Here is a 20,417-nt window from a genome sequence, read left to right as displayed (position 1 = left end):
GGAAAAAATAGAAAAAAGAACAAATGGAAATAAAATATATTAAAAAATTACACTATCACTTTATAGGGGTTCAGTATTTTGTTTGGATCTAATAAACTTTTCAAATCTTTCATTAGATTAAGTGTGTTAACAGTTTTAAGTCTATTCATATATTTCTGTTTTATAATACCTATACCGTGTTCGGCACTGATACTCCCTCCATAGCTCAATATCTTGTCAAAAACAAACGGATCAATGTGCTTCTTTATTTCGTCGGTTAGATCATCCTTCAACTGAATTTGAAGATGTATGTTCCCATCACCTTAAAGATTAAAAACAAATTATTACTCTAGGTCTAGGCAATTGTTACATATACTTACTATGATAACATTAGAAGAACAACAAGGTTTTAGGTCGGGAAGATCATGCACCGACTCTATATTCTATATTTATAATGAGGCAAGTACAAAAGAAGTCATTAGAATACAATCCGGTATATTTATGTTTCGTGGACCTTCAGAAAGCATTTGACAGAGTCAAATTAAAGGACGTCATCCATTTATTGTATGCAAGAGAGGTACCTCTAGGAATAATTAAAACGATGGAAAATATCTACCATAACACAATAAAGGTAAAAGTAGATGAAGAACTAACTGTCACAATTGAAGCTGACAATGGGATAAGAAAGGTAGACTCCCGAGTCCTCTATTGTTCAACCTGATCATGGATGAAATAATAAAAAAAAGTAAGAAAATAATTGCTATACGGACGATGCAATACTAATTTCTCAAAGTGAAGTTGATTTACAACGTATGCTGAACCAATTTAGTATAACCTCTAGAAAATTTAACATGTTAATTTCCCCAAAAAGGGCTAAATGCATGATTTATAACAGCAAATCCAATAAGATGTAAATTGGAGTTGGAGGGTCAGATAATAGAACAAGTCATGGAGTTTAGATATCTAGGCATCATACTATATATCTAAGGAAAGCTTGAAACAGAAGTGGAAGATCAATTTAAAGCAAACACAGCCGCATTTTGCCTGAATGAAAAAATATGGAGAAATAAAAATATCGGGAAAGAAATGAAAGGCAGAATTTACAAAACACTCATCAGACCAATAATGGCATACTGAGCAGAAACACGACCTAATACAGACAAAAAGAATTCTAGAAACAGCAGGGATGAAAACTCTTTAAAAAATCGATGGTAAAACTCTATGGGATAGAGATATATATAATTGCAGATATACATATATACGACGGAGATGCAAGGTGGACAACATTAATAACTGGGTAAGAAACAGAAAAATAAAATGGAATGACCACATAAGCCGAATGACAACAAATAGAGTAGTAAGGACAGCGAGAGACAGTTCCCCAATAGGAAGACGATCAGTGGGAAGATCACGAAAACGATAGAATGACAGCTTACTGGAGGCACATCGAAAAAACATATCTATCTACACAAAAAGAAGAAAAAGACTACTTAATTTGGATTGTTTCTCCAATGATTTCCTAGCAGATTTTTTCTGCTAGTTTTTGTTAAATTCAAATGTTATAAATAGGTTTCAGTAGTGATAACTTAAGCAACACATATTCTTTTCCTTTGTTGTAGTTTAGGACAAAGTTTCAATATTGCTGTTACAATATTTATCCAGGATCTAACGTTCTAACGGAAGTTAGAGACACAAAGAAAGTCTGGCTAGAAGAGGTGTTACATGTTGTACATGGGGTCGGCGTTTTATGTTGGACGTATATTCAGAAACGAGAGATCTAACTTATACCAAAGAATATAGACCTCATAGAAGGGTACTGACCTGTAACGTTTCAGCATATGATTTTGTGCACCAACTGAGTAGGTGCATATGGCCTGACAATGACTAGAGGAAAGGAACCAAATATGGAATAGTGCCCTAATATGTAATTCCTTGATTTCTCCGAAAATATAAGTTGGAAGCGCACTACAAGACCATCCTCTATTTCAGTCGCTCTCTTTATTATCGTATTCACACCTCTGTGTCAGATGCGCGAACGATACGTGTCTGACAGGCGCGTTTTGTTTTATCGTCTCGCAGAAAATTTCAAAGGTAAATATATTCAACGAGTATTATTGGTTATTATGCATGAATACAGACTTGTTATGCTATTACGTATATCAATAGTACCTTTATTTTGATATTTTATGACCTTCTGTAATTAAAACATTACGACTTGAAAAAATGTTGATACTAGTTTGAGTTTGAACTAATGTACAAATCCAAATATGGACAGTCGTTGGTGCCTAATTATGGAATAGTGGGTTAAGTGTAAGTGGGCTCATTATGATTGTGCTGGTCCAGAGTTTCGTACATGGATCTGTGATGTCTGCAAGTGAATTAAGCTACTTCTTTCATTTTTCACAATTTTCTTATTTAAATTTATTTGATCTCGGATGTTTATGTCTATTTTTGTTATTGATATGTTGGTTTATGCCATATATTCCATATATGGGTACCTATTCCATATTTGGTTACTCATTTGGGATTTTGTTTTTTTGTTCGATTTTTTTTTTTGTTAATTAAGATATTTAATAGAAGGCTTTTAATTACTACATAAAAATGGATGACTGATGTGTCATAACATTAATTTGTTTTCATTTCTACAAAGGTATTATTTTATATCCCCAAAACAAAATGGTATTCCATAATTGGCGACTTTCCTCTACACTCTACGGTATTTTCAAGGGACAAATAAACGTGACCATCTGTTTCATTCAAACTCTTCTTGTAGGAGAGTAGGTATATTATTCTTTGCTTATACTAGTGTTAAAAGTGTTAATTCGCACATGCAAGATGATTATAGTGGTATACTTTACCCAGATGACCAAATCCAAATACTCGTTCGCTTAAGCCCTTCGTGAATTCATCGACATCATTTACTATAGAATAATAATTTGAAAGAGGCATAGAGACGTCATAATACATCATTTTTGATGAGCAGATCTTAAATCCATTTGGAATATTTTCCCGTATTGACCACAAAGCCTAAAGAATAACAAAATATATTTTTCGAAGTAAATATGAGAAAAGATATTAGATTTAGTGTGAGCTCTGAGATTTTGAATATTTTGACAGAGTCATTAATAGAAACATTTTTCTTACTAACAACTAAGAACTTTTAAAAATGTATAAACATTCTCAATTTCTTTGCAACACGAAAATTCAGCAGCTACATAATACTATGGTCAAATCTGAGAGTGCAGGAAGAGTCTATACCGGTTTCGGGGGTTGTTTCCCCCTCATCAATAGTCCCATATCCTCCTCTCTCAGATTCTTCATTCTTCCACGTACCACACTTTGGGCCTGTCCGAATTGCAAAGAAAGAAATGTCACGGATGAACTAGAGCCATCTACCGAAAAACAAAGTAAGTTATCAATCGAAGTAGCACAGAAAACGACAATAAATATCGTTCCCATACCACCAGATTGACAACAGGTGGAATACTTTCTTTGGTTAAACCTCCTGAGATTTTCAAAATTTATAAATCATACATGATGCCGAGGGAATTAAGATGAGAGAATTTTAAATACGATTGATAACTTACTTTGTTTTTCGGTAGATGGCCCTAGGGAGCGTTCAAGTATTACGTAACGCAATTTTTGAAGATTTTTGGCCCCCCTCCCCCCAGGTAACGCACCGTAACGTTTTTATGTACCCCCTCCCCCTACCTAAACGTTACGTAACACCCAAGTCACCATTTGAACCTAAATGGAAAACTAGGTTGCGAAAAAGTACCGGAATTATTATTTTAATCGCATTTGAGGTAATAATAAAAACTTACAATCATCATCCAGCCTCAAAAGTCCACTGCTGAACATAGGCCTCCTCCCCTCATTTCCAACCACGTCTATCCTGCGCCGCTCTCATCCAGCTTTTATTTAGCTTTCTTACGTCGTCTGTCCGTCTTGTAGGCGGTCAACCGGCGCTTCTCTTGTCTTCTCTTGGCCTCCATTCCAATAACCTTTTTGTCCATCGCCCATGTGTCATTATCGCTATGTGTCCTGCCCATCTCCACTTCAAGTTAGCTATCCTTTTGATGACGTCAGTCACCTTTGTCTTCTCCTGATTTCTTCGTTTCTGATTTTGTCTCGCAGAGTTATTCCTAACATTGACCGCTCCATTCTTCTCTGCGTTACTCTTAGTTTGGTAGCCGAGGCTTTAGGTAAGGTAAGTGTTTCTGATCCGTACGTCAAGACGGAGGACGCACTGATCAAATACCTTTCTCTTTAGGCATATGAGCAACTCGCTCTTAAAAGTTTCTCTCAGTTTTCCAAATGCTGCCCACCCAAGAACGATTCTTCTTTTTAGTTCATGTGTCTGGTTATCCCTGCCAATCGTAATTTCATGTCCCATGACATGAAATATGTCCAAAACTTAGAATAATAATCTTTTATTACTAAATTTACATTTACATTTTCCCTGCTTGGCCCCATCCTTACATACATTTTTGGCTTCATCCTTTATTGTTCTTCTCATGTATTCTTCTATTTAATCTTCTTTAATAAAAACTTAAAATAAAATAACATATTTATTATTTCAATATTTTATTTTGCTTAGTAAAAATTTTTGTATACCAAATAATATACGATGTTGCCAGTAGTTTCGGAAAAATAGTGAAAAAAATGTGTAAAATTGTTGTTCTTCAACGCCCTATATCGTGAAAACGCATGCCGTTACAAAAATTTTATACTAAGCAAACCCCAATTATTTTTCAGTTTTTCACCTATCTTAGAGATCGTGTTACCTTTTTTCTGAAACACTCTGTATATGTAAGAAGGCACTTATGGAATAAAATTATTTCTGTCCATGTTTTAATCAATTTTAAAAAACTCTGAGACCCGCAGATTTTAATATATAAAAATGTGTGCTTTTTAAACATAAATTTAAATGTGATTTATGCAAGACTACCGTAGTCCATAAGCTTTATTTTTTAACACCCTGTATATTTTTATATGTTTACAAGCTGCTTAACAATCTGAATTTATGGTCTTTATGAATAATACAGGGTGATCATTTAAAATTATAATGTATGGAAACCACTTATGGAATAAAATTGTTTTTGTCATGTGTCATTATCTTAGAAAATTATAAAAACGCTAGGATACGTCAACTTTTAAATTCAACTATGGACTATTTAAATATAAATTTGAATATACAGGTTGATTCACTCAAGTCTAGCATAGTCCATTATCTTTAATTTTAATTAAACACCCTGTATATTTTTGTTTTTAGAAGCTGCTTAACAACCTCATCTCAAAAATGTGTATTATGTAGGGTCTATTATGAATAATGCAAGGTGAAATTTTGAAATTCACTTGAAATTTTTGAAATTTTGAAACCACGCTTTAAATAAGGGTACTATTTTTTTAAATATCTATCAATTTTCTAAACTAAGCATCAATATAGTGGGTTTTGTATTTAATGCTTTTTATTTAAAGACATTTTTAAATAATTTGAAAATTTGCGTATTTAAAACATTAATGAATACCTACTGCAGAAAACGATTTCAGAAAACATACAAGATTTATGAACATGTAGTTCCCTTCTGCAACCTCTTAAATAACATCTGTATCTTTTAATCTTTTGTTGTGGAGACAGGTCCATCTAATTATTGGAAACAAATGTTACTGTGCTTCATCTGTGTTACAAATTTTAAGATTTTTTCACTTGAAAACGTACTATTATGTATTGTCCTCTTGTCGGAACATGAACGGAGCGTGAGAGTGCAACATAAAACAATTCAGGGGTCTATGTAAAACATAAATGAAATTCCGTAGTTTTTTTTTCATTTAAGTTAAAAAAGAATCCACAAGAAAAAAGTTTTCCTGTAGTTGGCTGTATACCATGTAATACAAAAAATAGTAAATCCTTTATAAAAGGTATATATTTACCTTAAAATATATACCTTTTATAAAGGATTTACTAATTTTTTTAAAAAAGAATGTTACGTAACGCGCTGTTCGAACCCCCCTCCCCCCCAAACTGCGTTACGTAATACTTGAACGCTCCCCTAGTTCATCCGTGACATTTCTTTCTTTGCAATTCGGAAAGGCCCAAAGTGTGGTACGTGGAAGAATCTGAGAGAGGAGGACATGGGACTACTGATGAGATGGAAACAACCCCCGAAACCGGTATAGACTCTTCCTGCACTCTCAGATTTGACCATAGTATTATGCAGCTGCAGCATTTTCGTGTTGCAAAGAAATTGAGAATGTTTATACATTTTTAATTCATTTACTCTTTTGTTTGAGTATTAAGGAATCTTTCTTGTTGGAGCTTTTACCACGCTAAGCAGATGAGTTGTGAATTGTTTAAAATTCTCTCATCTTAATTTCCTCGGCATCCTGTATGATTTATAATTTTTGAAAATCTCGGGAGGTTGTAACCAAAGAAAGTATTCCACCTGTTGTCAATCTGGTGGTATGAAGACGATATTTATTGTCGTTTTCTGTGCTACTTCGATTGATAACTTACTTTGTTTTAAAAACTTTTACTTTAGAATCTGTTTCACGTTAAAAGCAGTAAGTAAAATTATTGTTTGTCTTTACAATATCAGAAAGGTACCTCGATTTCCAAATATTTTTCATTGCAGGAGGGCATATCTGGATTCATTTCGCATAATGTGTCAGAAGTATTTTAACTTTCGAGATTTGATGGTGGTCAGTACCTCACTGTTCTTCTTCATTCTTCTGAGAACCTCCTCATTTGCGACCTGCTCAGTCCACGGGATTTTAAGTATACTCCGATATAGACATATCTCAAATGCTTCCAATTTTCTGCAAATATCTTCGTTCAAGGTCCACGATTTAACACACAAAAAGGGACAGAGAAGACGTAGCACACAGCATTATTTTGTGCCAAGAGAGAGGTTGTGGCTCTTGAAGAAGATCCCCATCCGATTGAAAATGGATCTAGCTTTTCCAATGCGCACTCTTATCTCTTGGTTATTGATCCATTTTTCATTTATTATGGTATTTATTAACTTTTGGAATTTCTGCTGTCTTATATAGCTTGTGACCAGATGGGCTGACGATTTGAAGCGTATTGTCGGCAACTGGATGCAAGCCGCACAAAACAAAAAAAGATGGAAAGAGCTGAGGGAGACCTATGTCCAGCAGTGGACGCGTACGGGTTAATGATGATGATATAGCTTGTGTGTAAATGATCAAAACTATAAAATTAAAAATTTTACCTGAATTTTTGCGGGTTCGGAAGCAACGGTACCGTTCAGAACCAAAAATTTCTTTAGAGCTGCTTCAAAAAAATGATTGAGTTTCTCTTCATCGTGTTGTTCATTGCTACCTGATGTTTCGACAAGTAAGTAGAAAGGATAATCACCAATTGGAGAGGTTTGACCAACGATTTGATTGATAAAATCCATCGTAGGAGTATCTATAACCTCTACAGCCGATATAATTTCTCCGAGTTCTGCCTTAAGGAATTTGAAAGTTTTTAGGACTTTATCGAAGTTTTGTACACCTAAAAAAGAATAGTTCGAGATAAAATATTATAATAAGTAGATATATTAGTCGAGGAAATGAAGCATTTTGGCTCGCAATTTTTTCGTCCAGCATGGATTTACTTGAAATTTTCACAGAAGGTAGGGAATAGTCCAAGGAGCATTTTCTATATCATGCCGCTGTACGCTAAAACCTTGGGGGTGGTTGCCACCCCATATCGGGGGTGAGAATTTTTTATTACGTTTTAACTATGTAAATGAATGTAAAACGTATTCTAATAAAAAAATGGTTTTTATATTTTTTTCGTAAAACTAATATTTTTCGAGTTATTCGTGCTTGAAAGTAACAGTTTTTCGACGAAAAAATCGACGTTTTAGAGGTTTTTTTTGAGAATACCTCGAAAAATATGCATTTAATCAAAAAAACTGTAGATATCAAAATTGTATCTTTTAGTAACACAAACCAAATTATTTTTCTGTAATATCTAAGACCAATACAAACCGCGATACGGCATTTTAAAAGTTAGCTTTAGTTGTTGAATCCATCACTTCAATCGCCGATAGGATTTCTCCTAAAGATTCTTTAAGTAGTCTGTAGGTTTTTAAAACTTTTGAAAAAGTTTGTAGACCTGGAATCAAACATTTGTGTTATTAAAAAGAAAAGAAAAAATTCAAGACACGAGAGATTGGAAAAAGATAGAGAAAGCAAAAAAACATAATTATCTTTGAGAAATAGGCTAAAGGACATATGCGGACTAATCCACTGGAAAAGATAACAGAAAGGCAACTCTATATCAACCAAACCCCTTTTAGAAAGAGTGAGTGACTACAACTACCTCGGCACCATAATAAATAAAGAATGGACCAACAACCAAGAAATAAGAGCGCACATCGAAAAGGCTAAATCCACCTTCAACCGTATGGGGGCCTTTTTCAGGAGCCACAGCCTCTCTCTTGGTATAAAAGTAATAATGCTGCGATGTTACGTCTTCTCTGTCCTTTTCTATGGTGTTGAATGATGGACCTTGAACGAAGATATGTGCAGAAAATTGGAAGCATTTAAGATATGGCTATACCGTAGAATTTTTAAAATCCCGTGGGCTGACCGGGTCACAAATGAGGAAGTCCTATGGGAATGAAGAAGAACCGAGAGGTACTGATCACCATCAAATCTCGAAAAGTAGAATACTTTGGATCCTTTATGCGAAATGAATCCAGATTTGCCTTTCTACAAGCCATCCTGCAAGGAAAAATATTTGAAAAGCGAGGTCCAGGAAGAACAAGAACAGCCTGGTTAAAGAACCTCAGAACCTGGTTCAACGCAACATCTGTGCAACTTTTCCACGCTGCTGCAGATAAGATAAAGATTGCCATGATGATCGCCAACATTCGTCACGGATAGTCACATCAATAAGAAGAATCCACGGCGTTAAATGGATTAAAAGAGCTTATGGAATATTGACTGACCCATACTCTACCAAGAGTCTTATATTCCATATATTCTTACCTAAAAACGCTACATTTCTATATTTTGGTCTTGGTGGACATTGCAGCGCTACTTTGGTAACGAGTCCAAGTGTGCCTTCAGATCCAATAAATAAATGCTTCAAATGATAGCCTGTATTATCTTTCTTAAGGGTACTTAGGCAATCTATAATTTCCCCATTGGCTGTTACCTAAAATGTTTAAAATATTTAAAATAAAACTTAGATAACCTATAATAATGCAATATAACAGTAGAATGGTCGTACTTCCCTAAACTTAGCCAGCTGGGTATGCCCCAGATGAAAGTAGCTAATCTTTTGAATAATAAATATTTGGTGACTAATTTTGTGAGAAGTTCGAAAAAGAGAGTTAAATGTCTATTGAGATAAATTTATAAAGAAAAACCAGGTAGTCCTTACCACTTCCAGTCCCAAAACATTACCATGCATATTTCCATACTTGAGCAATCGCATTCCACCTGCGTTAGTCGAGACATTGCCACCAATATGGCAGGTCCCCTTAGCTCCAAGATCTAAAGGTATTATTAATCCCTTTTCGGCTACAAAGTTGTCGAGATTTTGTAGTATGCAGCCTGATTGACAGACTAATACCCCTAAAACGGAAGTACAAAGTGTTTTATTGTGTATATAGAATAAAAGATGTTATTTTTTGTAAGATCTACCACGCGGGCCGGCTCTGACCTGTCTAGCCACTAACAAAGCGCAAAGAATGATCAAGAAGTGACGACGAGTTGTTTGTAACGATTACTGGATCTTTCTAGAAAGACAGAGTCGGCATATATAAATAAATTAATTTTAAATCATTTATTCAGTCGGAGATATAATTTTTTTTATGTTTTTGTGTTCTGTTATAGTCATTTAGAGAGGGGGTGTATTTTTGAAATGTCTATCTATATTCTGATTTTTTAAATGGACTCCCCTTTCGGTAGGGAGCTATGGAAGTGTAACACCGAGCCGCAAGCCCTCACCTCCTGCCTTACTGCTCATCCATAGATCGATCCGACATCAGCGTGTTCTAGACTATAAGTAGCAGATTCATTTAGAATTTTAAACTACTGTGTTAGCTTTTTTGTTTTATACCCTCAGCCCTCCAGGGCCTAAGGGTATGAACCATCGACCACTTGATCATTTCACGGTAAAGTGAATGCGATTAGGGAGCCTAACCCGCCTGGATATCTGACCGACGTTAACCAACATTGACCGAGCTTGGCTAGCGTTGAAATTTACTTTTCTTATTACTGGATACCTTGTAGATATAAGTCTAAACGAAAAACGAAGTACGTATAGAGGCAATACAAAATGCTTTACTTTACGTGTATTAACATTGTATTTGACTGTGTTATTTCGGATAATATATCTAGGGAAACATCATCATTTCGGATATAGCATATACCATGTAAAATTTACCTGAATTTTCATCTAAACTGATAATATCATTCATGAGTTCCGTTGATATTATTATTTCATCAAAAACTGGAACGCACCCTCCAACGACTCCAGTGTTACCACCTTGTGTACATAATGCAAGCTTTTGTTTATTGCAGAATGAGAGTATCTGGGAGACTTCTTCAGTCGTTTTCGGTTTTAAAACAATACTGCTGCAACCTGAAAGAAAGAGACTACACTTGGTTTTATGAACATTCAAGAGTTTTTCATTTTGACAAGCTTAAGCCAATGCAAGAAAAATTCAAATTAATAGGAGCAAAGAACCACGAAAGTAGAGAGATAAGCAAAAGAATACTAAAATCTATTAGGACGGACAAAGAATACTACATTCTATTAGGGCGGAGAGATAAGCAAAAGAATACTAAAATCTGTGAAGAACTATTGAAGATAACAAGAGCTTCAAAGTTCTAAGGAAGAAAGTAACAAATGACGAAAAGAAATAACGAAATTAAAGGATAAACATGGAACTATGATCACCAAGAGAGAAAAATTAGTAAGGGTTGTAGAAGGGTTCTTTACACAATTATATAGAAAATAAAAAAATAAAAATGTATACCATTTTTATTCAGTTGCAATGCGAAGGCAAAACAATCTTACTTTTCAATTAGAATACGGAGTGCAATCCAGCTCTCTGAATCGCGATTTTCGATTCTTATTGGAATCTCATCGGAGAGAGCGCAGGCTTGTTCTATAGTTGACTTGTTCTATAATTATATAAAAGTTGACAAAACCATGATGAGCAACGAACAGAAAAATTCAGTAAAAGAGTACCTCGTCAACCAAGGATTGAAAAAGATGCCTGACATAATCGTTATAGAAGCCGCAAATATTGGAGGAGAAAAACTTTTAGAGAATATAAAGGAACTGTTAAACTTGTCTCTGTACAACAGTGAATGACCTACAAGATATCACAGTGCACTTAGCATTTTATTATACAAAAGGGCTATCCAACAGACCTCGAGACTTACCAACCGATAAGTATGTTCGATCGCCTGTTAGGAGTACGAAATTGGAAAACCAAGGCAAAGGATAGGAAGGAATGGAAGCTAATTCTGGAACAAGCCAAAACCCAACATGGGTTGTAGAGCCAATGATGATGATGAAGCCTGTTCAATCACCTTTAAAAGCTATTTTAGTAAACTATAGATAACAAACCTCTTACTTGAGTATACCAATCCACATTGTACTTTTCTAAATCTGATAAGTCCATTATCACTCGTTTATGTCCCAACAACGCTTGAAAGTAGTTAATGTGGCCCTCACGTAAATAGTTATAATTTCCTCTTGTTACTTTGTACCTGTTCTGTAAAAGAAGAATACGGATTTGTTAAATTAAAAGAAACCTAAATGAATGACGAAGAAAAGAATATAACAGAGTGGGAATTAGACCCCTTATCACCATTACTATTTGCTCTATATATTCAATTTGGCGTTAGAATATACAATAATTGCATTGGGAGATTTGCGAATCGAGGATCAAAACAGGGGCGGTTTCTCCATTGGTTCACTTGTGCAGTGAACACCCAATCAAATTTCATTAAAACACATATTTTTAAAAATCTCATAAATATTAAAATATTTTTTCTTAAATCTCATAAATATCATAGTATCATTAAAATATAACTGTATTTATTAATCTCATAATTTATTTGCACAACACCGCTACGCTAGATGCACGTGGTAAGTGCAGAATTCAAATTGAACCCAGCCACTATACAGTAACCCTATAGAAGAACGAGAGCTCTTAAATCCGTGAACCAGTGATTCTCCTATCTTAAAACATTGACGATTTGTGCACTGCACACAGAGACCGGGGCGGAGCGTTTCGATTCACAGTTTGGCATTTTCTGTTGTGGGGTTTTATTAAATACAATATTGGTAGGTAGTTTTTTTTAGGATAGAGCCTTATTCAGTGAAGTTTATAAAAGAAAATGCAAATAGTTTTGAAAATCGACTTCTTATAAAAAGAATGGACTAACTTGCCCGGAGATAAACTTGGTACAAGAATGTGCAATAAGAAACAAAAAGTTTAAACATCGTTTTAAAGTTGAACAATATAGAAAAACTTCGTGATTATGTGGGTGTGATAAACTACATTCTTTATTTTGTTTTCCATGTTTAGTATTTTCAAAGAATAAAACTATAATTTCAATCTCGGTCTTTGGATGCCGTTAAAATAAACGGATTTTTAAACAGTTTTGACAAAGCCATTTCAATATTCGTAACTTCTGGCTCCACCTTCACCACCGAAGAAGCGCCATCATTCAGTAGGTATCATATTCTGCACAAAACAAAAAAAGTGTGTGACATCCTGACTAATCGGGTCAAAGATAGGTTTCATTTTACAGAACATCTTTTGGCAAGGCCCCAAAAATTGTTCGCCTGCAGCGCTTATTCACCGTTTGTATAATTACATTCTTTAATTGAACACCCTCCTTAAATTACCACTAGCCGCCACTGGATCAAAACTATTGTTGGCCTTTGCTGATAATCTAGATCAGGGGTCACCAATTAGCGGACCGCGGTCCGCATCCGGACCGTGAGCTAGTTCTGTGCGGACCGTCAATAAATTCACAATATACCTAGTGTTTGGCAATTTTGAAAATGTGTGGCCATGAAATTGTGTACTATGTTTGGCTCAACTTACGTGTGCGAAGCCACTTTATCAAGAATGAACTTTATTAAAAATCAGTAGAGATCTCACTTAACAGATGAATATCTCAACTCCCTAATGAGACTCAGTTGCACTAAACTCACTCCAAACTTTAGACATGTTGTACATAAAAAAAATGTCATTTTTCTCTCTGATGATTTAATTTTGTAAAGAGTTTTCCCCCTTATTGTTTAATTTTGAAATTAAATAAGCTTTAATATAAAATTGTCATGTGCATTTTTTTATATTAATTTCCTCTCTACTATATGTTAAGTAGGAGTACTTTTCAGATGTGCATTTAATTAAAATAATTTTCAGATTTAATCAAAGGTAATACTAGTCCTCTAAATTTTATCGATAAATTTTTTTGTTTTCACGAAAACTTCTTTATTTGGTAAAATTACGAAAACAAACCGAATGATAAAATCACGAGTCCGAAGGACGAGTGATTTTATCCATTTCGGTTAGTTTGAGTGATTTTACCCTAAATAAAGAAGTTTAAGTATGAAAACGAAAAAATTTATCAAGCAAAATTTAGAGGACGAGTGGTATTTGAAAAGATTATTTTGTGAACCAATATGTATTATTAGTAAATACGGGCATCTGTGAAATATTTTTAAGACAACTAGGATCAATGTCTTAAGTAGGTTATAGATAAATTATTTTATATTTTTAAATTTAGGGTACCTTAAGTTTTATCAGGGAAGAGACTGTTTTATCAAGGAAGAGGCTGTTTTATCAGTATTACACTCAATGATTGGCTAGAACGACGCGTGGTGATTGGCTGAAAAAGCAAAAACGTCAGAATTTGACAGGTGAAAAAAATAATCAGGTTTAAGTTTGCAACAAACACCTTGCATTGAAACTAATGTAGAAAAGATAACATGTTAATTAGCATTTTGTACTATGATTATTTATTTTAAATTCCTCAGTTTCCTTTCTACAAAATTGAAGATGTCTAAAAACTTCATTAGCATTCAAAATATAAATTCCTAATTTTTAAAATATTCTCAGTAACAATTTACAATACGTGTTTTCAAAATATACTGATAATAACATCAAAACAATACATCATGAATTTATATTTTATTTATTGTACCAGGAAAACTTACAGAAAAGTATAAGCAGTAACCAAAAAGCAATCAGATATTATTAGTTTTCCTTTCCATATTATATATTATGTGAGGCCACTTTCGTATGAAAAATGTTTCTGACTCGATTTCTTTGCGGATTCCTGTTCAAAAATGTCCCCTTTAAACAAATCAGAAGGGTGCCAAGTGAAACAATTTTTTAAGCAAATTAAAAATTATTTTTTTGCCTCGACAAATGTATTTTTAGGTTTCTTGGGTAATTATAAACAATAAAGGTCTCTTGTCATATTTCTGAAAAGTTGAGAGTTTTCGAGTTCTAAGCGATTTAAAATCTGAAAAATGCGAAAATATACATTTGCGATGCTTGAAAACTCTATAGTTTTAATAAAATGACAAATTTTTTTTAATTAAGATAACCCAAAAATGCTAAAAGCATATTTTCGCGGGCAAAAAAGGTGATGTTTTGAATTTGTTAAAAAAAATAAACAATTTCTGCCCAAAAATTTCGCCCGGCACCCTTCCGATTTGTTTATAGGGGATATTTTTTAACAAAAATCCACAAAGAAACCGAATCAGAATAGCCAGACACAGGCAGCATAAATCCGAACCCCGGAAGTGTCATAGGTTTTTGAAACGGACTCTCAGTGAAACTAATTGGTGATCCTTGATCTAGATTAGTGTTACCCAAATGCAAGACCAAGACGAGACTTAGATAGTCTTGGTCTTGGTCTTGCGCCAGTACATCTGGTCTTGGTCTTGGTATTGCGCTCCCGGTCTTGGTCTTGGTCTTGGTCTTGCAGCAAGAGTCTTGCAAGTCTCGCAGTTGCTCATTAGCATATTGCAAATCTTAGAACAACGTAACAGAGTAGGTACATTTTAAGATTGAATATCATAGCCATAGGAAAAACCAACCAAATTAATAAATATCTGACACCGGGGGGTTGAACTCACGGTGTAAGTGATCCGTGCCCATATTCTAACTAACTAAAATTTATTAGAAACATGCATTTTTTAGTGTATTTACTATTCACTATCTGTGATTTGAAAAGCATTCAATTCGGTGACAGATCTGCACAGTATGTTAATGCCAGTTCTAATTTTTATCCACTACGTTGGGTTGGACAGACCAGTATGGGTTTCAGATTTTATGGCACGTCAGCTGCTTCACAAGCAAAATGAAACTTACTCTTCAATTTTCTCACTTGTTAGCCTTATATATAAGGCTATAGGCCCGTATTCTTTAACAATATCGCTGGAAAAATGTTGTTGCTAGAGAGGTAAAGTGTCATTGTATACCGGATACCGGGTATACCAATCAAACTGTGTTCTTTCTCAAAGTTCGCATCATTTTGTGGAATATTCTAGCATATAAATACTGAAATTAAAACCCAACTATAGTCTAATGTTTTCGTAACATTCTTTTTTTGATTCATTCGCTTATGTTGTACAACAAAAAATTTAGGTATTTTATCAACTAGCTATGTTTTTCATTAATACAGGGTGTTTTTAAATAAGTATGGCAAACTTTAAGGGGTAATTCTAAACAAACGAGTCATGTTACGTATGCATGCCAATGGTGAATATTAAATTCTTAATTGTATGTCAAAAATGCGCAATAACTACCTCATAAAACTCACCAAATTTCATTTGCATATCTCAACCGGTTTTAGAGCAATAAATAAATCCTCAGTTTGTAAGAAAAATTTTAATACCCCTATTTCGGAAACGAAGCATTTGCGGACATACCCTCCTATTAGAGGTGAAACTCACAAAGTGCACTTTCTTGAGATTTTGACATTTTCATCAATTTGAACTCAATACGGTACTGTCCAGCTCTGTAGAAATCAACTGGGGCTCTATTCTAATTGCTGAGATAATTTTATGGTATACTTCACTAAGTGCATGATTGTGAATTTCGGTTTCAAGGTAAAACTCATTAAAACTTATTATTGCCCTTAGTGAATTTTTCCTTACAATCTGGAGTGCTGAATCAGTAATACATATTATTTAGTGATCTTTCAAACAATACATTATTAAACATAACTGTTTATTATTTTTGTGTTCATTATCTATTCGGCGATTGATTAAAGAAATGAGCTTATATTATTTCTTTGTAGCAAATATTTTACATAATCTATTTTGCGATCAAGCAGGCGACTTGTGTGTTATATTGTATTGTTGAAACTGTATATTATTCGTGTGCATTACCTGTTCGGCGATTGATTAAAAAAATATGGGTTTAAATTTCTTTGTAACAGATAGCCTATGCTTACATAATGAATAACGTTATCTATTTTATGGTTAAGCAGGTGACTTTTGTGGCTGTCGTCGAAAATAATGGCATTTATTTTCAAACAACGAAACTTATTGTTCATTTTTTAAAGAATAGACGGTTATTTTTGATAGATCGTTAGTAGTTGTAAGTCAGCAAAATTTTGTATAGGTACCTTTGTATGTATAAAATGTATGTGGATATTTTAACAGTAACATTATTTCTGTTTCTATCACATGTGATTTTCTATAGAGGCAACTGTTTTGTATAAACTTATTTATGTACTTAATAATTATTTATAAACATTGTATTCATTACCTATTTCATTTTGAATCCCAACGTCATGATACTTTATGGAGATAAATTCATTAACTTCTCAATATCCAATAATTGTGTTCATGGAAAAACTCATCAAGTACAAAGTGTAGCTATTGAATTTTACCTCTAATAGGACATACCTATGTTTATAAATCAAAATCAAACTGCCATTATTTTTGGTGCTGAATTAGCCTGTAAGGTTACCATACTTATTTAAAACACCCTGCATTGATGAAAAACATGGCTAGTTAAAAAAGTACCTACCTAAGTTTTTTATTATCCAGCATAAACGAATGAATTAAAAAACAGAATGTTAAGAAAATATGTATTTAAAAACACAGTTTTATTGGTACACTCGTACCAAAAACCTGGACAATTAAGTTCAGAGCAAAGAAATCGTCTGCTGTTAAAGATGTGCAAAATATTTTATTCTCCTATATACTCCCTAAAACGACCTTCAGTTCTAACCGCAAGGCGCAAGAGTCTCGCAAGCTTAGTCTTGTTCTTGCTTAAGTCTTGCATGCTAAGTCTTGGTCTTGGTCTTGCTAAAATTAGGCGGTCTTGGTCTTGGTCTTGCGAAAACGCAAGAACAAGACCAAGACTGCAAGACCAAGACCGATTTTGGGCAACACTAATCTAGATGATGCAGTCGCTCATTCTATAACAGACGTGAGAGAGATGTTTTCATAACTCGAGGAGGAAACAGATAGTCTGGGTTTTCGAATACTTAAATGAAAGAAGACGAAATACATGCTAGTAACCAAAAATCCAAGATCAATAGTTAGGCAGACAGATGACAACCACATAGAAAAAGAGGTCTCAGTAAGGATAGCTGTGAGGAATAGAGCATTATACTGCTTATCATCATTATTATTAAGATCTAAGCTGCTAAAAGACAATGTAAATTAAGACTGTACATGTCAATTATTCACCCAGTTGTTACATGGAAGTGAAACATGGATTCTACATCAGCGGGAAAGGAAGGTTCTCAAAATGATATTTGCCTGTATGGTACTGAAAACATTGTCAGATATATAGGTAAAAGCTAATCGGATAAGATTGGCAGGTCATGTGGTAAGATCAGAGGAAGACAGGGTGTTAATGACAGTGTTTTTTGAAAGACCAGACGGTAGAAGATCAGTAAGCCGTCCCAGAAAAAGATGGAAGGATGATGTTGAAACCGATTTATCTAGGATTGGAGTACATCAATGGAAGCGTAAGATCGTAGAAGATAGAGGGCTATAGTATAGTGGATGCGGCGAAGACACGCCCCGAGTTGTAAAGCCAGTCAAGAAGAAGAAGAATCCGACAGAATTATATTCATATAATTCAGATTCACCTGCTTTTCATCTTTAAAACGAAAAATTAACCACTTTTTCATAATTTCTAGTATTCGCTTAAAGTCTGTACAGTTTTGAAAACTGGCAACGCTGCACTATAATTCGAGCATAAAATTAAGATTATGATAAATGACTATTATTTATAGTACAAACATTCTAATCATTTATTTACATGCATTATATATCTAGCAGATAGATTACCTTGGTAAAATCTGGTCTATTTCTAAGGTTTCTTTTGCCAATACCCTTGAAATTGTTTGGTTTAAAAAAATGCAGGCACTCATTTTGAAAAATCTTCAGGAACATGTTTTCCCAATCACAACCATATAAAAGTAACTGATTCAAATTTGATATCACAACCGTTGTCAACGTGTTATGTAGATTTAAATTTATAATATGCCAGATAACTTTTTATTTGAATTGTTGTATTTGTTTTTAAGACGATAATATATTATCAGGGTCAAGTTTATTTATAAATTTCATTTAAATTGTGTTGATATATTTATATCTGGTAAGTGTGGTTGAAAAATATCCGCGAAGCTATCAAAATAGGAGATTTGTACCAATATTAGGGAAGAAAAATATTGCCTATTCTCCTAATAGTTCTAATTCAAATATTCTATCCCAAAAAATATACAAGAAAGTCGGTGTATCGGAAGAACAACAAGGTTTTACGTCCAAACAGATCTACAACAGACGCTATCTTCATCATGCGACAATTAGTTGAGAAATTATAATAGAATTCGACAAGCCCATGTTCACATGTTTGGAGATCTGAAACGGGCATTCGACAGGTCAGAAATATAGAAACATAATCAAAGAGCTCAATAGATCCAACAAAACAAGAATAAGAACCACATGAGTCATGAGGCTCACGGAAGAAATCAAAATCAATGTCTGCGTTGGACAAGGGGACATCCTCAGTCTATGCCTATTTAATTTTAATAATGGATGCAGTTATAGCTAGTGTTAAATAAATCAGGGATACAAAATGGGTAACCGAACCATGAGAATACTTTGCTACGCAGGCAGATGATGCAATGCAATCTTATTAGTCTAAAACGAAGAAGACTTACAACGCCTACTACAAAAATTTAAACCTAATCGACGAAAAGTATAACCTGACACTATCAACAGAGAAAACCCAATCGATAGTAATATCCAAGAACCCAATTAGATGTAAATAATTAGTAGTGGACGACCACATAATCGAACAGGTAATGGATTGTCGACTGTCGACAGTGGCGTAACAAACTCCGTCGGGCCCCCTCCCCGCAGAATTGGAAGCAGGCCCGGCCCCAGGGGTGTAGAGGCGGCAAATTTTAGAGCAAATTTTTGAAATTGAAGAAATAATAAACTATGTTTTTAATATTATAAAAATTCATTATTATGAACAAGAGCGGCAAAAATGCAAATGTAAAAAACCAGAAATAAATAATAAGTGAAACAAATGCAAGGCTCATTCGACGGGAAATCCACAACACCGCCTTCTTCTTCATCTCATAAGAATAGTGGGATCATAACTACCCGTCCCCACCCCTCCCAGGATTGTTTTTATGGTTCAGGTGCAGTAGTATTACCTTCTTCTTCATCTCATAAGAATAGTGGGATCATAACTACCCGTCCCCACCCCTCCCAGGATTGTTTTTATGGTTCAGGTGCAGTGGTAGTACCGACTGATAACTGATATCTGTTGACTTGCGCTTTTCGTAGCCTTTTACCAAGTTTCCATAGATCATACATGTGCCGTTAACAATTTTATTGTGTATTTGTATTTCGTTTAAGTGTATAGGCGTGTAGGTATTTTTACTGTGTTTAGTTTTTAAATCAATTTAGATCAAATGTTGTACAGTGTAGTTTCCGTACCGGTGTGCGTCAGGATACTATTAAGTGTTTAGTGTAATTAAAATAATTGTGTAAGTGCAATAATGGAGGGTAAAAAACGTCTTTCCGGTAGTTAGTACAGAAAAAAGAGAGCAAAGAAGGAGATTGAAACATATTGCTTAGAATTTGCCTAAGTAAATTTTTATAATAGTTATACACTCATGCTGAAAATATATTGCTCAACCTAGGGAACATACAGCTGCTACTGCTCCCTTTGAGTCTGATAACATTTACCCAGACCATCTGCATCCACGTCTACTGCCGCTCCCTCCCAGTCCAACGACGGTCACCTAGAACTATCATCAGCATCTACGTCTGATACCGCCCCCAGTCCAAATTCGGTCACCTAGGATAATCATCAGTTATCTAGGACAATCATCTACGTCAGCTACTGATGACACTACTACTGTCACACTACTGTAACAAT

At 34.4% G+C, this 20,417-nt stretch overlaps 1 protein-coding gene across 1 annotated transcript; it reads right to left on the bottom strand.

The window, feature by feature from the left end:
- Positions 1-21: 21 nt before the first annotated feature.
- On the bottom strand, positions 22-18,499 carry LOC114329021 (D-2-hydroxyglutarate dehydrogenase, mitochondrial). Its single transcript, XM_028278037.2, has 8 exons — positions 18,308-18,499; positions 11,588-11,735; positions 10,394-10,591; positions 9,386-9,579; positions 8,989-9,157; positions 7,215-7,501; positions 2,838-3,006; positions 22-301 (listed from the first exon to the last, which is right to left on the bottom strand). Exons 1-8 carry the CDS (start codon positions 18,410-18,412, stop codon positions 48-50), a joined length of 1,524 nt encoding a protein of 507 aa, XP_028133838.1. The 5' UTR covers positions 18,413-18,499; the 3' UTR covers positions 22-47.
- Positions 18,500-20,417: the final 1,918 nt, after the last annotated feature.

The sequence above is a fragment of the Diabrotica virgifera genome, chromosome 7, assembly GCF_917563875.1.
Source record: "Diabrotica virgifera virgifera chromosome 7, PGI_DIABVI_V3a".
Taxonomy (NCBI): Eukaryota; Metazoa; Arthropoda; class Insecta; order Coleoptera; family Chrysomelidae; genus Diabrotica; species Diabrotica virgifera.
Note: the sequence above shows the minus strand (reverse complement) of the source record. Positions and strands in the feature narration are given on the sequence as shown.

Coding starts and splice junctions, on each gene's coding strand:
- LOC114329021 (XM_028278037.2), bottom strand. CDS start 18,412: ATGTTCCTGAAGATTTTTCAAAATGAGTGCCTGCATTTTTTTAAACCA. Junction 11,736..18,307: donor ATAGACCAGATTTTACCAAG/GTAATCTATCTG, acceptor CTTCTTTTACAG/AACAGGTACAAAGTAACAAG. Junction 9,158..9,385: donor ATGTTTTGGGACTGGAAGTG/GTAAGGACTACC, acceptor TAAACATTTTAG/GTAACAGCCAATGGGGAAAT.